Source organism: Girardinichthys multiradiatus, chromosome 20, assembly GCF_021462225.1.
Source record: "Girardinichthys multiradiatus isolate DD_20200921_A chromosome 20, DD_fGirMul_XY1, whole genome shotgun sequence".
NCBI classification, from domain to species: Eukaryota; Metazoa; Chordata; class Actinopteri; order Cyprinodontiformes; family Goodeidae; genus Girardinichthys; species Girardinichthys multiradiatus.
The window spans coordinates 46,898,916-46,921,669 of NC_061812.1; the positions used below are offsets into that span (position 1 = coordinate 46,898,916).

The following is a 22,754-nucleotide window of genomic DNA, read 5'->3' on the forward strand; positions in this document are numbered from 1 at the left end:
TGCCGTTACCTCCTGATTTTTAATAATTCAACTGTTTTGTTCCAGTTCTGTGGATGCCTTGAATACCCTATACAGCATAGTAAGATATTTTGACTAATGTCAAAACATGTTTTGTGCACAAAAAAGGGAATATATAAAAAACCTTTTGGTGTTTACTTTGGAGCTCAGAATCATCCCAAAGCTCCAACACAGGACTACAGGCCATTAAAGTGTCTTTTTCCCATAAAACAAGAGTTGGCTAGGTTTTGTTTAATGAAGAAAATGTAGAAGCAAGTCCTCAAACCAGCCCTGTTGCAAGCCAAGCCCATATCAAAGTCAGCCTTGTGGCCAGGATACTGCACAAAAGCACCCAGCAGCAACGCTACCCAGCACTGAGGAAGGAGAACACTCCACCCTCCTTCGCAGAAGTTCACAACTAGGCCTGAGATGGACTGATCTGCAATCATATGTGGTGAGACAGCCCAAAGAGGTCAGGAGGAAAGGGGGCCCCATACAAGCCGGTCCCCAGGGCCCACAATCAGCCCAATACATCTCCAAGAATCATGGGTCATCAACCAGGAACTGACCATTCGATTTATTTTAAAAACACTTTATTAATAGCAAAGGTAAATTACACTCACGGGCCACTTTATTAAGTACACTTGTCCAACTGCTCGTTAACGCAAATTTCTAATCAGCCAATCACATGGCAGCAATTAAATGCATTTAGGCATGTAGACATGGTCAAGACAATCTGCTGCAGTTCAAACCGAGCATCAGAATGGGGAAGAAAGGTGATGTAAGTGACTGTGAACGTGGCATGGTTGTTGGAGCCAGAGGGGCTGGTCTGAGTTATTCAGAAACTGCTGGTCTACTGGGATTTTCACGCACTACCATCTCTAGGGTTTACAGAGAATCCTCAGAAAAAGAGAAAATATCCAGTGAGTGGCAGTTCTGTGGGCGCAAATGCCTTGTTGATGCCAGACATCAGAGGAGAATGGCCAGACTGGTTCGAGCTGAAAGAAAGGCAACGGTAACTTAAATAACCACTCGTTACAACCAAGGCATGGAGAAGAGCATCTCGTCGAACCTTGAGGCGGATGGGCTACAGCAGCAGAAGACCACACCGGGTGCCACTCCTGTCAGCTAAAAACAGGAAACTGAGGCTACAATTCACACAGGCTCACCAAAATTGGACAATAGAAGATTGGAAAAACGATGCCTGGTCTGATGAGTCTCGATTTCTGTTGCGACATTCGGATGGTAGGGTCAGAATTTTAAAGCATGGATCCATCTTGCCTTGTATCAACGGTTCAGGATGGTGGTGGTAGTGTAATGGTGTGGGGGATATTTTCTTGGCACACTTTGGGCCCCTTAGTACCAATTGAGCAACGTGTCGACGCCACAGCCTACCTGAGTATCGTTACTGACCATGTCCATCCCTTTATGACCACAGTGAGTGTACCCATCTTCTGATGGTTACTTCCAGCAGGAGAACGTGCCATGTCATAAAGCACGAATCATTTCAGACTGGTTTATTGAACATGACAATGAGTTCACTGTACTCAAATGGCCTCCACAGTCACCAGATCTCAATCCAATAGAGCACCTTTGGGATGTGGTGGAACGGGAGATTCGCATCATGGATGTGCAGCCAACAAATCTGCAGCATCTGTGTGATGCTATCATGTCAATATGGACTAAACTCTCTGAGGAATGTTTCCAATACCTTTTTGAATCTATGCCACAGAGGACTAAGGTAGTTCTAAAGGCAAAAGGGGGTCCAACCCGGTACTAACAAGGTGTACCTAATAAAGTGACCAGTGAGTGTAAATTCAATTCAAAGATACTTTATTAATCCCAAAAGCAAATTAAATGTTGTTATAGCTCATATTATGAAGGTTTCCTCAAAGAGCCTTTGTAGATGCTGATGGCTGTGAGCAGGAAGGATCTCCTGTAGCGCTCCGTCTTACAGCAGATCTGAAGAAGCCTCTGACTGAAGACACTCTGTTGTTGTAGGACAGTCTCATGAAGAAGATGCTCAGGGTTCTCCATAATGTTCTTCATTTTATGAAGAATCCGTCTTTCCACAATGATCTCCAGAGGTTCCAGAGGAGTCCCCAGAACAGAGCAAACTCAAATGTTGTTGTAACTGATATTCTTCCTGCCCACAGTCATCTCTTGTTGCTCCCTGTTTTACAGTGGATCAGAAGAAGCCTCGGATTAAGGAAAATTTGTTGTTGTATGGCAGTCTTTTTTTAAGTCACTAGCTCTGGTGCTGCTACTCTAGCAAATGCTGGCAGAAGAGATCGCACTCTCCACAACAGGCCTATAGAAGATATGCAGCATCTTGATGCAAACACTGAAGGACCTAAGCTTCCTCAATAAGTACAGTCTGCTCTGTCCCTTCAACTTCACAGTTGCATCTCCGGTCCAGCCTGCCAGATGAACACTAAGGTATTTATACTCCTCCACCACCTCAACTTTGTTTTTCATGATGGAAATAGTGTTTGACGTATTACTGTTTTTCCTGAAATAGCTGGCTCATTTAAATACACACTGACATTCATGAGATGTTTTGCGTTGACCAGTTATGGTTGAATGTTAGCATGTGAAGGGGAGAACATGAGGTGGAATTTTGTATGCAAAAATTGAGGTGCAGCTGTGATTTATAAAGGGCAAATTGCTTGCTGGTGTGTGTGATTTTATAAGTATAGATTTTCCTTAGCGTAGGTACACTTTTTGTATAGATCCTATGCAATGTTTTATAAATGACACCCTAGATATTGCCACAAATGCATTCAGGTGTTGTGTCTGTTGCTTAGTAACAACTGAACTGCAATGTCAACATTAGCTTATGGTGGAACATAAGTTGTTGCCAAAATAACACTGGTGAACTCTCTTGTTAAATAGACAAGTTGGACAAAAACTTGCTGCTAACAGTCCAATATCTGGGTTGCAAAGACTACACTTTTACAATACAATTGTCCTAGATTACACCATCTGTTCATATTCACTGCTAATCCACCTCCTTTGCTTTTGCCACTTCTCTTTAAATCTCTGCTCGTATGGTCAGAAAGCCTGGCAGAGACGCTGGAGTCGGGAATATGATCCTGCAGTCATGTCTCATTGAAACACATAATACTGAATTCCTGATACTGTGGCTTGGGGTTCATCCAAGTTGTTTCTCAATAATCCCACAAACCCAGTATAACCAATGGAAGAGATGGTTTGAACTTCCTTCTTTCTGCACCACGGCGCCTCCTTTTCAACTCAAAATCATGTTGCTATAGTTATGCAAGAAAGTCCTCAACAATCTTCCGGATCAAAGACTACCTGACAAACAGACCACAGTTTGTGAGACTGAAGGATTGTGTGTCTAATCAGGAATTCAGCAATGCAGAAGCATGACAGAGGACTGTGCTCTCACCATTCCTTTTCACTCTGTACACCTCAGACTTCCAGTACAAGACAAACTCCTGTCATTTGCAAAAATACTTAGATGATTCTGCAGTCGTGGGGTGTATCAGAGATGGACAAGAAGCTGAGTACAGGGAGCTGGTGGACCGCATTGTGTAGAAACGATCATCTTGAACAGGAGATGATTGTTTATTTGAAGAGAAATGGAAATAGGTCAAACACTATTTCCATCATGGGAGAAGAAGTGAAGTCAGATTGTCCCCTGATGCACAGTTTAGTTGGGATCCTTAGTCACAGACCCACAATACTAATAAAAGAAGAATTCCACAGAAGTGCCCGTATCAGTGAAGCAATAATGTAGTGCGTAAAACATTTTGATAAACAAGCATTATCTTTTTATATATTTCTGAGTTTCCAGACTTAATTGCCTGCATACATTGCAGTTACATCCACTGCTGTTTCATTAAATAAAGGAGATCGTGTTTTAAATTATATTGCATATTTTATCATGTGCTCAACAAGTGTTTACACTGATGCTGTCACCAATGTCACCTGACTATGCTGCACCTCTAATCATTCTAAGAATCCCATGTTGATAGCTACAACATGGGATTCTCATGTTGTACTGACAATAAATGTCAGTTATGCTGGGTTTTATTGTCTTTCACTATACACCCTGAATATTTTTCCTGGTTGGTTCTTTTAGTTTTTAGTCTTTTGTCTTATATGTGTATATACACTAAACAAAAATATAAATGCAACACTTTTGTTATTGCTCCCAGTTTTCATGAGTTGAACTCAAAGATCTAAAACATTGTGTATATACAAAATAACAATTTCTCTGTCTAAATCTGTGATAGTCAGGGCTTCTCCTATGCATAGATAATCCATCACACCTCACAGGTGTGGCATGTCAAGATGCTGATTAGACAGCATGATTATTGCACACCATTTGCTTCATGCAGTGCAACACATCGCATATAGAGTTAATCAGGTTGTTGATTGTGGAATGTTGTTCACTCCTCTTCAACGGCTGTACAAAGTTGATGGATATTGGCAGGGACTGGAACATGCTGTCATATTGTATATATGTGCGTATGTATGTATGTATGCACACTGCTCAAAAAAGTAAAGGGAACACTTAAACAACACAATATAACTCCAAGTAAATCAAATTTCTGTGAAATCAAACTGTCCACTTAGGAAGCAACACTGATTGACAATCAATTCCACATGCTGTTGTGCAAATGGAATAGACAACAGGGGGAAATCTTCGGCGATTAGCAAGACACATTCAATAAAGGAGTGGTTCTGCAGGCGGGGACCACAGACCACTTCTCAGTATCTATGCTTTCTGGCTGATGTTTTGGTCACTTTTGAATGATGGTGGTGCTTTCACACTCGTGGTAGCATGAGACGGACTACAACCCACACAAGTGGCTCAGGTAGTGCAGCTCATCCAGGATGGCACATCAATGCGAGCTGTGGCAAGAAGGTTTGCTGTGTCTGTCAGCGTAGTGTCTAGAGCCTGGAGGCGCTACCAGGAGACAGGCCAGTACACCAGGAGACGTGGAGGAGGCCGTAGGAGGGCAACAACCAAGCAGTAGGACCGCTACCTCCACCTTTGTGCAAAGAGGAACAGGAGGAGCAAGGCCAGAGCCCTGCAAAATGACCTCCAGCAGGCCGCAAATGTGCATGTGTCTTCCTCCTAATGCAGGACAATGCTAGACCTCATGTGGCCGGAGTGTGTCAGCAGTTCCTGCAAAATGAAGACATTGAAGCTATGGACTGGCTCGCCCGTTCCCCAGACCTGAATCCAATTGAGCACATCTGGGACATCATGTCTCGCTTCGTCCACCAACGTCACATTGCACCACAGACTGTCCAGGAGTTGGTGGATGCTTTAGTCCAGGTCTGGGAGGAGATCCCTCAGGAGACCATCTGCCGTCTCATCAGGAGCATGCCCAGGTGTTGTTGGGAGGTCATACAGGCACGTGGAGGCCACACACAATACTGAGCCCCATTTTGACTTGTTTTAAGGACATTACATCAAAGTTGGATCACCCTGTAGTGTGTTTTTCCACTTTAATTTTGTGAGTGACTCTAAATCCAGGCCTCCATTGGTTAATAAATTCCATTTCCATTGATGGTTTTTGTGTGATTTTGTTGTCAGCACATTCAACTTTGTACAGAACAAAGTATTCAATGAGAATATTTCATTCATTCAGATCTAGAATGTGTTATTTGAGTGTTCCCTTTATTTTTTTGAGCAGTGTATATAGGTTTGTGTGTGTGTGTCCATATTTATGTACACAGTCTGCACATCAAGAGCAACCACACAAAGACAAATACTAGACATAGACTACAAATGTCTCATACCTTGTGACAAGCCACCCCTGAACCAGAGACAAAGTCAGAAGCGTCTTACCTGGGCTAAGGAGAGTAGGAACTGGACTGTTGTTCAATGGTCCAAAGTCCTGTTTTCAGATTAAAGTAAATTCTGCATTTCATTTAGAAATCAAGGTCCCAGAGTCTGGAGGAAGAGTGAAGAGGCACAGAATCCACGCTGCTTGAAGTACAGTGTGAGGTTTCCACAGTCAGTGATGGTTTGGGGTGCCATGTCATCTGCTGGTGGTGATCCACTTTGTGTTTTTGAAAGTCCACAGTCAATGCAGCCATCTACCAGGAAATTCTAGAGCACTTCATGCTTCCAGCTGCCGACCAGCTGGAGATGCTGATTTTATTTTCTAGTAGGACTTGTTACCTGCCCACACTGCCAAAGGTAGCAAAAGCTGATTCAATGACCATGGTGTTCCTGTTCCTTACTGGGCTGTTGTCAAGAGGAAGATGAAAGACACCAGCTCCAACAAGGCTAATGACCTGAAATCTGCTATCAAAACAACCTGGGCCTTCATCACACCTATGCAGTGCCACAGGCCGATTGTCTGAGCTACCCCACCCTGTTGGGGTCAGACATCCCGGAGTTCTTCCGGTCCTTGGTCCCTAGAAGCGATCCCACACTCTAACAGTGACTCTTAAATAAATAACTCTCAAACAGTTTCTAACTTTAGCTCCTTTAATCTAAATTAGGCAGAGGAATGATTACAGAGATCAGCGCTGAGGCTTCCGTCTCACACTGTCGCAGTCTGTAAAAGGATGAAGAAGAGCCCTGATAGAAGGTCACATGTAGTTTTATATCTGGCACTCCAATGCAATGGATGTGCTCTCCCTCAGTGATTATCAGTAGACTGTCACCATTGTGGTGTCTATCTGGTAGGTTGTGTAGTAGCGGGTGTCCATCCTTAATCTAAGTGTGTTGTGGCTTTCTAATCAAACCAGTTATACTGGTTGCTCCACTATCAAACCCAGTGCCCCAGCCTCAGGTCATTCATGACAACCCTTGGGGCATTTATCCTTGTAATGTGTGTCTATGAGCATTCTCATCCTATTCTAACAAAAGGGAAACATTAGAACTTATATTTTACATCACTATGGTATAAATGGGAAAAACAGCTATGAGTCATATTAATAAAGGTTATTCCTAACAATACAAAGAACAGATCTACTACAAATTGGCAGTCTAAAACACAACTTAATCTGTTTATAAATATAGCTATTTTCCCCTCATTCCAAATAGTTTCTGAACTGTTCTGCTATGTTGGAGCCTCAATGCTCTTGCTATGCTTCTCTCCCCTCGGAGCTCGAGGCTTTTGTGAACAGTCAGCCTTTAAAATGAGCACCGCTACGTTTAATGTCTGTCTGCTCGCTGCCAAATACACCAGTTAAAAGCAAAGGTAGAGTAACTACTTGTGTTTCATGTTATTTTGCTGAATTACAACAACACAGTATAGCTCGAAAACACCGCTTATGACCAGAGATTTCACATACACTACACAAGAGCGCATGCGCGTTTACCTCCAAAACAGAGCGGTTGCCAAGGGGATCGATGCGTTCGATTTAATGGACTGGGAGATTTTACACAGGTCGTCCACAGACATAAAAAAAATGTCTGCTTGTATTAGGACAGGATGAACAATAAATCACTTACCATCTATATATATATATATATATATATATATATACACAATGTAAATATATATATATATATATACACAATGTAAATATATATATATATATATACACAATGTAAATATATATATATATACACAATGTAAATATATATATGTATATATACAATGTAAATATATATATATATATATATATACAATGTAAATATATATATATACAGTACAGACCAAACGTTTGGACACACCTTCTCATTCAATGAGTTTTCTTTATTTTCATGACTATGAATATTATAGCTTTACACTGAAGGCATCAAAACTATGACTTAACATGTGGAATTATATACTGAACAAAAAAGTGTGAAACAACTTAAAATATGTCTTGTATTCTAGGTTCTTTAAAGTAGCCACCTTTTTGCTTTGATTACTGCTCCGCACACTTGGCATTCTGTTGATGAGCTTCAAGAGGTAGTCACCTGAAATGGTTTTCCAACAGTCTTGAAGGAGTTCCCAGAAATGCTTAGCACTTGTTGGCCCTTTTGCCTTCACTCTGCGGTCCAGCTCACCCCAAACCATCTCAACTGGGTTCAGGTCCGGTGACTGTGGAAGCCAGGTCATCTGGCGCAGCACCCCATCACTCTCCTTCTTGGTCAAATAGCCCTTACACAGCCTGGAGGTGTGTTTGGGGTCATTGTCCTGTTGAAAAATAATTGATGGTCCAACTAAACGCAAACCGGATGGAATAGCATGCCGCTGCAAGAGGCTGTGGTAGCCATGCTGGTTCAGTATGCCTTCAGTTTTGAATAAATCCCCAACAGTGTCACCAGCAAAGCACCCCCACACCATCACACCTCCTCCTCCATGCTTCACGGTGGGAACCAGGCATCTACATCCGTTCACCTCGCCGCACAAAGACACGGTGGTTGGAACCAAAGATCTCAAACTTGGACTCATCAGACCAAAGCACAGATTTCCACTGGTCTAATGTCAATTCCTTGTGTTCTTTAGCTCAAACAAGTCTCTTCTGCTTGTTGCCTGAACTCAGCAGTGGTTTCCTAGCAGCTATTTTACCATGAATGCCTGATTCACACAGTCTCCTCTTAACAGTTGTTCTAGAGATGTGTCTGCTGCTAGAACTCTGTGTGGCATTGACCTGTTCTCTAATCTGAGCTGCTGTTAACCTGCAATTTCTGAGGCTGGTGACTCGGATGAACTTATCGTCCGCAGCAGAGGTGACTCTTGGTCTTCCTTTCCTGGGGCGGTCCTCATGTGAGCCAGTTTCTTTGTAGCGCTTGATGGGTTATGCAACTGCACTTGGGGACACTTTCAAAGTTTTCCCAGTTGTTCGGACTGAATGACCTTCATTTCTTAAAGTAATGATGGCCACTCGTTTTTCTTTACTTAGCTGCTTTTTTCTTGCCATAATACAAATTCTAACAGTCTATTCAGTAGGACTATCAGCTGTGTACTGTATCCACCTCCTGCACAACACAACTGATGGTCCCAACCCCATTTATAAGGCTTGAAATCCCACTTATTAAACCTGACAGGGCACACCTGTGAAGTGAAAACCATTTCAGGTGACTACCTCTTGAAGCTCATCAACAGAATGCCAAGAGTGTGCGGAGCAGTAATCAAAGCAAAAGGTGGCTACTTTGAAGAACCTAGAATATAAGAGATATTTTCAGTTGTTTCACACTTTTTTGTGCAGTATATAATTCCACATTTGTTAATTCATAGTTTTGATGCCTTCAGTGTGAAGCTACAATATTCGTAGTCATGAAAATAAAGACAACTCTTTGAATGAGGTGTGTCCAAACATTTGGTCTGTACTGTGTGTATATATATATATATATATATATATATATATATATATATATATATATTTGTAATATATGCCCCCAGTGCCTCCCCGTTTTAAAATAGAATGTAACAAAACCTAAGGTAGTTGTGCCTGATAATGTAAAACAGAATTACACTACGATCTCTGTCAGAAATTGAACCCTGTTGATCAGCATTACAGGCAGAGGCACGCATCACTCTGTTAAGGAGGACAACCTGACTTCCCCTAATGCTTACGAATCTCATCATGGGCAGTGTATATGGGCTTCTATTAGTGCCAAAAACATTTTTATGCTTCTATGTAAGGTGTATATGTAGTTTTCTTATGTAATGTTTCTGTGTACGGTTGTAACAGGCTGCGTAGGAACCTTTGACTCTGTATGTTCTGGGGGGGAAGGATAATAAAAACGTTCCGGCTTGACTTGAAGAGGGACTATGCTCCATTACTGGTAGAAAGTTTTTACCTTCACATGATGCTAGAACAGTGTATATGTGGTGTGCTGCGCTTGATCTGTTATGCTGACCTATAGCAATTTTAAATTAGGACCTGTGTTCTAAACTTTTAGTCTTTTTATGTCAAGATTTAAGGTGACGTTCAAATGAATCCCCTCATGGCTATACAGCTGGAAACATTTTGTATGTTTGTGTGGTGAAAAACAAGTCGGTGCAGCCCTAGACATCAGTACACTACATATACAACTTACATAAACATGTTTTTGGCACTAATGGAACCTCATACAGGGAAATAGATTATTTCAGGGTAACTGAATTTCGCACAACCCGCCTCTCGCCCAGACTGCTGGAGATAGGCACCAGCTTCTCCGTGACCCACTAAGGAAGAAGCGGAATAGAACTGACTGAATTTCGCACCGGAACCACATAAGTGTTTCCGTACTGGCGGTCGGCATTTTCAAGACACACACTGGGAATTGTTCACCAAAGACGTTTAAATAAAGAGCTGGATCTTTGAATGAAAGGTAAAAAGGATTGTCAGAAGCATGGCGGAGCTGTGTCTACTGCATGTTATAATTATTTCTCCCTTTAGTGTCTTTCTTTTGGAAAAACTGCGTCATTTAAATGATAATGGCACTTTGGCTAAAGCTAACTGCTGATTGACTACAGAGACACAGTGGAGAAATAGATGCTCTTATTTAGCCATGGACATGGCGTAGAAGTTTAGAAGCTCCTATTATATGATCCGTTTTCTTCCTCTTGTGATCGCAGGTTAAATTAGACGGTTTGTTATCATTTCGTCAGTATGAGCAGATGCTCTTCGGCAAAACAAAGAGTTTTAAAGGAGAGATAAGATTTTTAACCTCCCTCTCATTGGTGACTTATTAAATCCAGCATAGAATTTGTAAATCTCATTCTTATATAAAACTCTGAATAATCAAGCTCATTTGACATTCCAAGTGTTCTCATCACAGCACATCGTTGTCAGACTGCAGGGATATTAGTGTTTCCCAGAGGTATTAAAAGTACACTGCTCAAAAAAATAAAGGAAACACTTAAACAACACAATATAACTCCCAAGTAAATCAAACTTCTGTGAAATCAAACTGTCCACTTAGGAAGCAACACTGATTGACAATCAACTTCACATGCTGTTGTGCAAATGGAATAGACAACAGGGGGAAATCTTTGGCGATTAGCAAGACACACTCAATAAAGGAGTGGTTCTGCGGGTGGGGACCACAGACCACTTCTCAGTACCTATGCTTTCTGGCTGATGTTTTGGTCAATTTTGAATGTTGGTGGTGCTTTCAGACTCGTGGTAGCATGAGACGGACTACAACCCACACAAGTGGCTCAGGTAGTGCAGCTCATCCAGGATGGCACATCAATGCGAGCTGTAGCAAGAAGGTTTGCTGTGTCTGTCAGCGTAGTGTCTAGAGCCTGGAGGTGCTACCAGGAGACAGGCCAGTACACCAGGAGAAGTGGAGGAGGCCATAGGAGGGCAACAACCCAGCAGCAGGACCGCTACCTCCGCCTTTGTGCAAGGAGGAAGAGGAGGAGCACTGCTAAAGCCCTGAAAAATGACCTCCAGCTGGCCACAAATGTGCATGTGTCTGCAAAAACGGTCAAAACCCGACTCCATGAGGATGTTATGAGGGCCCGACATCCACAAATAGGGGTTGTGCTCAGAGCCCAACATCATGCAGGACGCTTGGCATTTATCAGAGACCACCAGGATTGGCAAATTCGCCACTGGCGCCCTGTGCTCTTCACAGATGAAAGCAGGTTCACACTGAGCACATGTGACAGAGTCTGGAGACACCATGGAGAGCGATCTGCTGCCTGCAACATCCTTCAGCATGACCGGTTTGGCAGTGGGTCAGTAATGGTGTAGGGTGGCATTTCTTTGGAGGGCCGCACAGCCCTCCATGTGCTCGCCAGAGGTAGCCTGACTGACATTAGGTACCGAGATGGGATCCTCAGACCCCTTGTGAGACCATATGCTGGTGCGGTTGGCCCTGGGTTCCTCCTAATGCAGGACAATGCTAGACCTCATGTGGCTGGAGTGTGTCAGCAGTTCCTGCAAGATGAAGACATTGAAGCTATGGACTGGCCCGCCCGTTCCCCACACCTGAATCCGATTGAGCACATCTGGGACATCATGTCTCGCTCCATCCACCAATGTCACGTTGCACCACAGACTGTCCAGGAGTTGGCGGATGCTTTAGTCTAGGTCTGGGAGGAGATCCCTCAGGAGACCATCCGCCGTCTCATCAGGAGCATGCCCAGGCATTGTAGGGAGGTCATACAGGCATGTGGAGGCCACACACAATACTGAGCCTCATTTTGACTTGTTTTAAGGACATTACATCAAAGTTAGATCAGCCTGTAGTGTGTTTTTCCACTTTGATTTTGTGTGTGACTCCAAATCCAGGCTTCCATTGGTTAATAAATTTGATTTCCATTGATGATTTTTGTGTGATTTTGTTGTCAGCACATTCAACTTTGTACAGAACAAAGTATTCAATGAGAATATTTCATTCATTCAGATCTAGGATGTGTTATTTGAGTGTTCCCTTTATTTTTCCCTTTATTGTTTTGAGCAGTGTATAATGGGAGGCTCCTTTATCAGGCTTCTCTCTTGTGGAACCAGCTCCCAGTTTTGTGAGGTAGACACCCTGTCCACGTTTAGGAGGCTTAAAGCTTTCTTTTTTAATGGCTTTCATCAGAGCTGTCAAGTTTAATGGAAAGTTCAGAGTGAGATTATCTCTGCTGGTGTTAAAGGAACTACAGATTACAGATGTTTTGGCCGAAGCGGCCCCTCTACTTCTCTAATTTAATATCTAGTGTGATGATATTTTCTGAAAATATCAAAATATGAGTGACTCAACAGCGCTCTCTGGAATTATAACATCTAATGATTACAGAATTTAATTTAGCTGCTGTAAATGCTCTGAACGAAGGGGGGTGGAATATTTCAGGTGTGCCTCCCAGCATTCAAAGATTTTGATGGTCACAGATTTTGTTGTAACACCGGCATTGGTCCCAGTTGTAGCAAAAAATAATCATCTTACCTCAAACTGACAGGTCTTCAAACGTAGCCTAGTCTGCACATGCTATTTTCTGATGAAAGTAGGTGGAGGAGGTTGATGACATTAAAAAAATTCCTCGACTTTCTGTCGGAGGAGGTTTCCGCGGCAGAAAGGTATTCTGGAGTTGGTCGAAGAGGTGGGAGCTCTCCGCCATCAACGACAAGAGGATCGCCTACCTGGAGAACAGAGTTTCAGACCCGGAACAATATACACAGATGAATAACGTTATCATCATTGGGCTACAGATTAAACCCTGATTATATGCTCAAATTGTGGCCGCTGACAACTGGGAAGAACTGGGAGCGCTGGACTGTGATTCCACTGAACAACAGGTGGCTAAATTTCTCCAGTCCCGTGAGATTGAACTGAACTATGAGCAGATTAAAGCTTGCCACTCCCTGACGAGGAGAAACATGCCATCATCATGAGATTCGTCAATAGAAAACACAAAACACATCTGTTTAGGTAGGAGGCTGAGGGGAACTAACGTCTACATTAATGAGCATCTGACCAATGGGAACGCTGACATCGCCAGGGCTGCCAGGAGCCTGAAGAAGAAAGGGACATTTCAGGCAACGTGGACGGCAAACTGCAAGATTTTTATTAAATTGAACGGATCACCAGAGGATGCAAAGTTTCAGATTTTTACGGATAACAAGGAGCTGGACAAATTCACAGGGGCACCATGAGGGGACAGAAGGTAACACCAGTGACACTAACTCACAAACGGGATGGCACAACCAGTACGTACTGACTCACTGACAGTTGCTCACATTACCTCAATAGCTGGGACTATGGACTCAAAACATTTTTAGCTGAGAACCTTTAATTACATATGGAGGGGAAGACATTGACCCAGAAAATATTTTTTACTGTGATATCATTGATAATTGCGGTTACTATACTGAAGTGCAATACAACAGCACAGTTAAAACAGACAATAAATTATCTATTATACATTTCAACAGTCGAAGCTGGTATGCAAACTTTTTTTAACAGTAATGAGAAGGGGATGGACTTTGAGCTGGAGGAATATGAATTTAATGATATAGAGTGAGCAAGAATGGAGGAGGAGTGGCTACGTATGTTGACAAAAATCTAAAATCTAAAGTCATTGATAAAATGACAAAGGTGGTTGAGGGCATAGTTGAATGTATAGCGACTTAAGTCTTTATGGAAAAGAAGAAAAATTTTCTGGTTAGCTGTATTTACAGAACGCCATGTTCTGATAGGGACATATTTAGGGGTGGTTTGAAGATACATTCACAACTGTAAATCAGAAGGTATTTTCCACCTGTGGGGACTTTAATATTGATTTGCTTAAGGTCAGAGAAGCATAAACTTACTGAAGAGTTTATAAATACAGTGTACAGTTTGAGCCTCTGTCCAAAGATCACCAGACCTAGTAGGATCACAACTCACAGTGTCACATTCATAGATAATATATTTACAAACCTAATAGATAACACAATAAGTGGATTATTTATTAATGAATGAGAATAGAGGAGTCAATGGCTGCATTAAGGAAGGATCTGCTTAATCAAAATTGGGACTCAATTCTCCAGGAGAAAACTGTCTAATAAAAAAATATATCAAAAAAGGCAAATATTCTGTAACACCATGGATCACAAAAGGATTGCAGAATGCCTGTAAAAAAGATAAAGTTTTATAGAGAATTCTTAAACAGAAATTGATATAGAGAGATCATAGCTGTTAACACATGTAAAAATAAAAGGTCAGCTGACTGTGATGAGAATGATATGTCAACTGTCAAATGAGTTATTGATGCAATTGTTTAACCACTGGCTCATATATGTAATCTCTCTTTCCAAACGGGTAAATGTCCAAACAAAATGAAAACTGCAAAAATCATACCGTTATATAAAACTGGAGAGACACCAATTCACAAACCATAGGCCTGTTTACTATTTAAGTAGTAAGCAACAATTTGTGAAAATGGGTGATAATCAGTTGTCATGCTTGGATATTGCTTGTGGTGTCCCCCAGAGGTCAGTATTGGGACCAAAACTGCTTATTTTCTAGATAAATGACATACGTAAGGTTTCAAATGTCTTAGTTTGTTTTGTTTGCAGATGATACTAATGTTTTCTGTACTTGGATGATGTCACACCAGAGATGAATAAACTAAAAAACTGGTATGACATAAACAAATTGTCCTTAAGTTTGGAGAAAACTAAGTTCATGTTATTTGGAAATTTTAGAGGAGATATAGATGTGAAAGTCATAATAGATGGGGTAAAGGTGGAACAAGTAAATGAAATTAAATTCTTAGGTGTGATTATTGACTACAAAATCTGCTGGAAGCCTCACATTAAATATGTTTAGACTAAACTGTCTAGAAGCATCAGAATTCTTAGTAAAGCAAAACATTTTCTGAATCATAAAGCATTACGCATTATCTAATGTTCACTGATCTTACGATACCTGAGCTATTGTGTAGAAGTCTGGGTTAACACCTACAGGAAAACACTCAAACCACTATGCATGCTGCAGAAAAGAGCCATCAGGATAGTTCAAAAGGCTGGCTATCATGACCACACTAATCCATTATTCAAACCTCACAATGCATGAAGCTATAAATAAACATCTACCAGACAGCATAAAAAATCTGTTGTTGAGTGAGAGGGAAGGTATAATTTCAGGGATAACTTAAATTTTAAAATCATATGTGCTTGAATAAACATGAAAAGAATGTGCATTTCAGTAAGTGATGTGAAAGTATGGAACAAGCTCAGTGTTGAATTAAAGCAATGTCCAAGTATGAGAGTGTTTAGGAAAAGGTTCAAACGGGTTCTCAGATGGAAGAAGGGCGGTGAACGTCAATGGGTACTCTTAGTCACTGTACATGTGTGTATACATACTTTAGGTTGTGTTTGTGTGGGCTATGGGCTGTAGGTCATAAGTGTATGAATCAAGATATGTGTATGCATGTGTAAATGTGTATATGTATGTTTATATGGACAGTAAATCAATTTATTGCTCACTTAATGGACTTCAGACTAGTATGAACTTATAAGTAAGTAGGAATCGGGAGGATTGTTGGTGTTAAGGACTATAGGAAGGAAAAACGGTGTGTGTATATATTTATATATATATATATATAAAATATACTCGTACTCGTCGTCTTCCTCTTTATCCGGGACCGGGTCGCGGGGGCAGCAGACTCAACAGAGACACCCAGACGTCCCTCTACCCAGACATCTCCTCCAGCTCCTCCAGGGGAAGCCCAAAGTGTTCCCAGGCCAGCCGAGAGACATAGTCCCTCCAGCGTGACCTGGGCTGTCCCCCGGGCCTCCTCCCAGTGGGCGTGCCTGGAACACCTCCTGAGGAAGGCGTTCAGGAGGCATCCGGTATAGATGCCCGAGCCACCTCAACTGGCTCCTCTCGATGTGGAGGAGCAGCGGCACTACCCTGAGCCCCTCCCGGATGGCCGAGCTCTTCACCCTATCTCTAAGAGACGAAATCCACTGCTCCCCAAACCAGACCCCCTCCGGCCCTTGGCTGCACCTAGAAATCCTGTCCATAAAAGTTATGAACAGGACCGGTGACAAAGGACAGCCCTGCCGGAGTCCTACATGTACCGGGAACAGGTATGACTTAGTGCCGGCAATGCGGACCAAACTCCTGCTCCGCTTGTACAGAGACCGAATGGCCCCTAATAAAGGGCCCCCAATTCCATACTCCTGGAGCACCCCCCACAGGGCACCACAAGGAACACAGTCGAATGCCTTCTCCAGGTACACAAAACATGTGTGGATCGGTTGGGCAGACCGCCTCTGTGAGTCCGTGAAAAGCACGGACTATAGCTACAGAAAAACACGGCTACATCCGCGGGAACGTTGTCCAACTCTGCTCCAAAGTTCCTTGGAGCACAAAGAGAGCATGTGCAAGAGGTACGAGTTACAAAATTAATTGTGTTTTTTCGGGCACCACTTAAATATAGACCACAAAAAAGTTAATGCAGTTAAGTTTAGCTGTTGCTCATTTAATTCAGTTCAATTCAGTTTATTTATATAGCTCCAATTCATAACACATGTCTCAAGGCACTTCACAAAGTCAGGTTCATACATTCCAATTAATCCTAACCACTGAACAGTGCAGTCAGATTAAGTTATTTAATCAAATTGGGTACAACGTTTTTCTATCTAAGGACACCCAGCAAATTGCATTGAGTCTGTGATTTGTAGCAGTCACTCCTCCTTGATGAGCATGTTGAGACAGTGGACAGTCACTGGCGTTGACTTTGAAGTAATCCCTCATACTGAGCATACATGTAGCGACAGTGGAGAGGAAAAACTCCCTTTTAACAGGAAGAAATCTCCAGCAGTACCAGGCTCAGTGTGAGCGGCCATCTGCCACGACTAACTGGGGGTTTTTGAGAGAACAGAGCAGAGACACAAAAAAAACACAAAAGCACTGATCCAGGAGTCCTTTCTATGGGAAGGAAAAGTAAATGTTAATGGATGTAGCTCCTTTAGTCGTTTCATCTAGAAAGAAAGAACAGATAAACTCTGAGCCAGTTTTCAAGGTTAGAGTCTGAAAGAGAGCACATATAATTAGTTACAGTAAAAGCTCAGTCAGTAGCTATGTCTAGGAGAGAGAAAGGGTTAAACACTGAAAGACAGGGCCAAGTGTATCATCGGTAGAGGGTGAGCATTAAATTTTTGCCAGTAGAGGCTTGGTTGATATCCCCTTCCGGGAAGGTGCCACAGCTAAACACAGAGCCAGGTCAAGTTTAGCTTCTAGAAAGACAAAAAACAGAGAGAGTACATAGAGTTAAAAGCTGAAATAACATCAAATATCGCAAAATTGGGCAGTAGTATGAGAATGCTGAAAGTGGTCATTATGTCCTCCAGCAGCCTAAGCCTATAGCACCATAACTACAGAAATAGCTAAGGATAACCTAAGCCACTTTAAGTATAACCTTTATCAAAAAGGGAAGTTTTAAGCCTAGCCTTAAAAGTAGACAGGGTGTCTGCCTCACGGACTAAAACTGGGAGCTGGTTTCAAAGGAGAGAAGCCTGATAACTGAAGGATCTGCCTCTCATTCTACTTCAAGAGACTTTAGGAACCACCAGTAAACCTACAGTCTGAGAACGAAGAGCTCTGTTAGGAATATATGTAACAATCAGATCTCTGATCTATGGTGGAGCTACAGGGATTGGACAATGAAACTGAAACACCTGTCATTTTAGTGTGGGAGGTTTCATGGCTAAATTGGACCAGCCTGGTAGCCAGTCTTCATTGATTGCACATTGCACCAGTAAGAGCAGAGTGTGAAGGTTCACTTAGCAGGGTAAGAGCACAGTTTTGCTCAAAATATTGAAATGCACACATTATGGGTGACATACCAGATTTCAAAAGAGGACAAATTGTTGATGCACGTTTTGCTGGCACATCTGTGACCAAGACAGCAAGTCTTTGTGATGTATCAAGAGCCACGGTATCCAGGGTAATGTCAGCATACCGCCAAGAAGGACGAACCACATCCAACAGGATTAACTGTGGACGCAAGAGGAAGCTGTCTGAAAGGGATGTTCGGGTGCTAACTCGGATTGTATCCAAAAAACATAAAACCACGGCTGCCCAAATCACGGCAGAATTAAATGTGCACCTCAACTCTCCTGTTTCCACCAGAACTGTCCGTAGGGAGCTCCACAGGGTCAATATACCGGGCTGCTATAGCCAAACCTTTGGTCACTCGTGCCAATGCCAAACGTCGGTTTCAATGGTGCAAAGAGCGCAAATCTTGGGCTGTGGACAATGTGAAACATGTATTGTTCTCTGATGAGTCCACCTTTACTGTTTTCCCCACATCCGGGAGAGTTACGCTGTGGAGAAGCCCCAAAAAAGCGTACCACCCAGACTGTTGCATGCCCAGAGTGAAGCATGGGGTTGAATCAGTGATGGTTTGGGCTGCCATATCATGGCATTCCCTTGGCCCAATACTTGTGCTATATGGGCGCGTCACTGCCAAGGACTACCGAACCATTCTTGAGGACCATGTGCATCCAATGGTTCAACCATTGTATCCTGAAGGCGGTGCCGTGTATCAGGATGACAATGCACCAATACACACAGCAAGACTGGTGAAAGATTGGTTTGATGAACATAGAAGTGAAGTTGAACATCTCCCATGGCCTGCACAGTCATCAGATCTAAATATTATTGAGCCACTTTGGGGTGTTTTTTAGAGGAGCGAGTCAGGAAACGTTTTCCTCCATCAGTATCATGTAGTGACCTGGCCACTATCCTGCAAGAAGAATGGCTTAAAATCCCTCTGACCACTGTGCAGAACTTGTATATGTCATTCCCAAGACGAATTGATGCTGTATTGGCCGCAAAAGGAGGCCCTACACCATACTAATAAATTATTGTGGTCTAAAACCAGGTGTTTCAGTTTTATTGTCCAACTCCTGTACATTCCAATGAATCCTATCTATCTAACAGTGCAATCAGATTCAGTTTATTATTCAAATTGGTTAAGAGTTTTTCTATCTAAGGAAACCCAGCAGATTGCATCGAGTCAGTGACTTGCAGCATTCACTCCTCCTGGATGAGCATGTAGAGACAGTGAAAAGTTGCTTGCATTGACTTTGGAGCAATCCCTCATACTCCCCCTTTTAACAGGAAGAAACAGCAGAACCAGACTCAGTGTGAGCGGCCATCTGCCATGACCAACTGGGGGTTTGAGAGAACAGAGCAGAAAAAAAGAACACGAAGCACTGATGTAGTGGTTGTTTCTGTAGGAAAGAAAAGTGAAACAATAATGGTCATAGCTCCTTTAGTGACTTGATCTAGTAGAGAAAGACAGCTAAACAGATGAACTCTGAGTCAGTTTTCAAGTCTAGAGTATGATAGAGAGCACATACACAGTAGAAGCTCAGCCAGTAGCTATGTCTAGGAGAGACAGGGTTAAACACTGAAAGACAGGGCCAAGTGTATCATCTGTATAAGGTGAGCATTAAGTTGTTGGCAGCAGCAGCTTGGCTGATGTCCCCCTCCAGGAAGGTGCCATAGCTAAACACAGAGCCAAGCCAGGTGTAGCTTCTAGAGAGAGTAAAAACAGAGAGAGAACATAGAGCAAAAAGCTGAAATAACAGCAAATAACACAAAATTGGAGATCAGTATGAGAATGTAGCAGAGAGAGTGAAAGTGGTCATTATGTCCTCCAGTACCCTAAGCCTAGAGCAGCATATCTGCAGAAATAGCTCAGGATAATCTAAGCCACTCCAACTATAAGCTGTATCAAAAAGGAAAGTTTCAAGCCTAGCCTTAAAAGTAGACAGGGAGTCTGCCTCGCGGTCTTTTTGCATCAGCGATCCATTGCTGATGCAAAAAGACAGTCATTTAAAATTGGAAAGATCCTAAGGATTATGGGATACAAAGTCAAATTATGGAGCCAAAATAATTTCACCTTTCACAAGATTCCATGGGGTGCCTGAGAGGATGCAGGTATATCCTTAACCCAAATGAAGGCCTTGACTGATTCTCAGGTTCATAACCTAATAACTTAATAACCATAATAACCTAATAACCATAAGATGGCATCTGTGTGAGACTGACTAAAAGAACAAAAACCATCTTTAAAAGCCACTTCTCCAAAACTACAGGCGTGCACATTTGCAAAGGAGCACCAAAAATGGAACATGGAAAGGTGGAGGAAATTTTACTTTTTGATGTGAAAAAAATATTCTAAAACTTGCTGTTACCTTTCAATGTTACAGGCTTGGAGATGTTGTCTATGGTACACAGTGGAGGAAGGTCATCATGATCTGGGAGGTTTTTCCAAAAAAAGACTTCTTTTAGGAGAAGAATGTCTCTGTGTTAACCATTCTGCTTGGTACCCTGATCTAAACAGCTCAAAAAGAAACAAAGCATTCTATTTTTTTACCCTTCTAGTTCTGTTTTGTTGCTGTTTGTATTTTTGGGGGGGATTATGGTCTAGTTGTGTGAATTTATAACTTTGGTGTAAAGATTTTATATGGATTGGTTTGTCTTTTAAAGTACCTCAAGATTGTGAATTGGTGCTATATAAGTGCACTGTATTGGATTGTACTTAATAGAAAAAAAAACAACCTCATCTGTTGCAGTCATCGGTTAATCCTGATTTTTGTCTGCAGAGCAGTAATCACAATGATGGAGCTCCCTAACTTCAGCAGCCAGCTGATGCAGCAACTTTGGAACCTAAGGAAGGAAGGTCTGTTCTGCGACTGCACTATCCTCGTGGGAGACAATCCCCATCGGGCTCATAAAGTTGTATTGGCTGCCTCCAGCATGCTCTTCAGGTAAAGGTGAACACCTGGTCTGCAGAGTATTAATTCAAATCAAAGAAGCTTCTGAAACATTCAATAAATTTGAAATTTGTACTACTAGCTGTTATGAATGGATCAGTTTAGTATAAAACAATTAAATGGAGGTAAACAGAATTTGACCCAGAATGAAAAATAGCTAAAACAGTTGAGTAAAATAAAAGTTTTGAAGAGATTGTTGACACATTGTTAAATGTAAACTGCAAAAACTGTGTGCCCCTTGTACAGGTCTCTTTTGGATGGCCCTGACACCATCTCCATTGACACCACTGTCGTTTCCTCCCAGGAGTTTGGCTCGCTATTGGAAATGCTTTATACTGGCAGACTGCCTCTGGGGAAGCACAATGCCAGCCGCATTGTTGCCGCTGCAGACAGCCTGCAAATGTTCGATGTAGCTGTAGGCTTTAAAAAGGTCCTGACCACCCTCGTGAGTCAGAAAGCCACTGTTCTGAACCATCCTAGGCAGACAACAAGCCAAGATGAGGCCAACAAAGCCAGGAGTGAGAACCCTGAAGGTTCAGCCTCACCCAACAAGGATAACTCAGCTTCAGAGAAGATGGAGACAACAGCTGAGCTGCTGAACAAATGCTGCCATGACAACAAACAGGATGCAGAGGAATTGATTTTTAAAAGAGCCTGCGAGGAGCTCTCTTACCCATTAGGTTTGTTTCCACACATTACATTAAATAATATTTGTCTTTGATATTCAGAATTCTTGCAACAATTATAACATCAGTACAACATATCGTTCCATATGAATCCAGAGTACACTTATTTGGCACACCAAATAAAGATATGTTTTAAAATAAATTAATGTTTATTCAGTCATTAAAATCCAATTTTGAATTTAGGTTTTTTTTTTTCCAGGAAATAAAAATACCATGTTAGGCAATAGTATTTGTGGGTCACAGAATTATTTTTTTATTATTATTTTTATATACTCAATAATAAACTAAACAGTCAATATTTCATTGAAACTAACAAAGCATTCTGATTTTTGTAGAGCTCTGTAAACAATTGTAGCTCCAAAACATAAAAAGTGTCTCACACATTTGCCCTATTAAAAGAAAGACAAACGGTTTCTCACATTTTTGGAGGTCAGCTGTTTTCCATTTTGTCGGTCTAAAAAACCAATTGGGATTATGCTCAGTAATACAAATGGTATGTGGCTCACTCTTTCTTTGAAAACACTTGCTATATATAGGCCAGGTTAATAAATGGATGCACCCAATTTTTTCAGTGAAAGTCACTGAAAGTTTGGTCCCATAAAATTGAAACAAAAAAGTTACTTTTATTTTGGACCTAACGTTTTTAATTTTTAGAAGATTTTGGTTTGTCAGTGAAAAAATCTCACTCTAAAAGATTTGGAAACGGTGTCCATCACCGTTAACAGAATGTACTGGCAGGCATCAAATTGGCAGGGCCTGCACAGAGTAATTCCAATAGTCTGTAGATGGCCCCTTGGCCAAACTCCTGGCTCTTCTCTTCAGATCTGCCCACAGGTTTTATACAACGCTTAGGTCTTAGATTGATATGGCCATGCAAGAAGATTCATTTTGTGTCTGGTAAATCATTTCTTTGTTGATTTGCCCAGATGTTTTGGATCA

At 41.9% G+C, this 22,754-nt stretch overlaps 1 protein-coding gene across 4 annotated transcripts in view; it reads left to right on the top strand.

Moving 5' to 3' along the window:
• The first annotated feature begins 9,634 nt into the window (after positions 1-9,634).
• zbtb40 (zinc finger and BTB domain containing 40) overlaps positions 9,635-22,754 on the top strand; it is a 30,959-nt gene continuing 17,839 nt past the window's right edge. Inside the window, exons 1-3 of one of the 4 annotated variants that reach the window (XM_047348376.1) lie at positions 9,635-9,715; positions 20,959-21,123; positions 21,376-21,809. In XM_047348376.1, the coding sequence (XP_047204332.1) occupies positions 20,972-21,123; positions 21,376-21,809 (586 nt within the window). In that variant the 5' untranslated portion in view covers positions 9,635-9,715; positions 20,959-20,971. The other 3 variants (XM_047348377.1, XM_047348375.1, XM_047348374.1) reach the window with 3 other exon arrangements.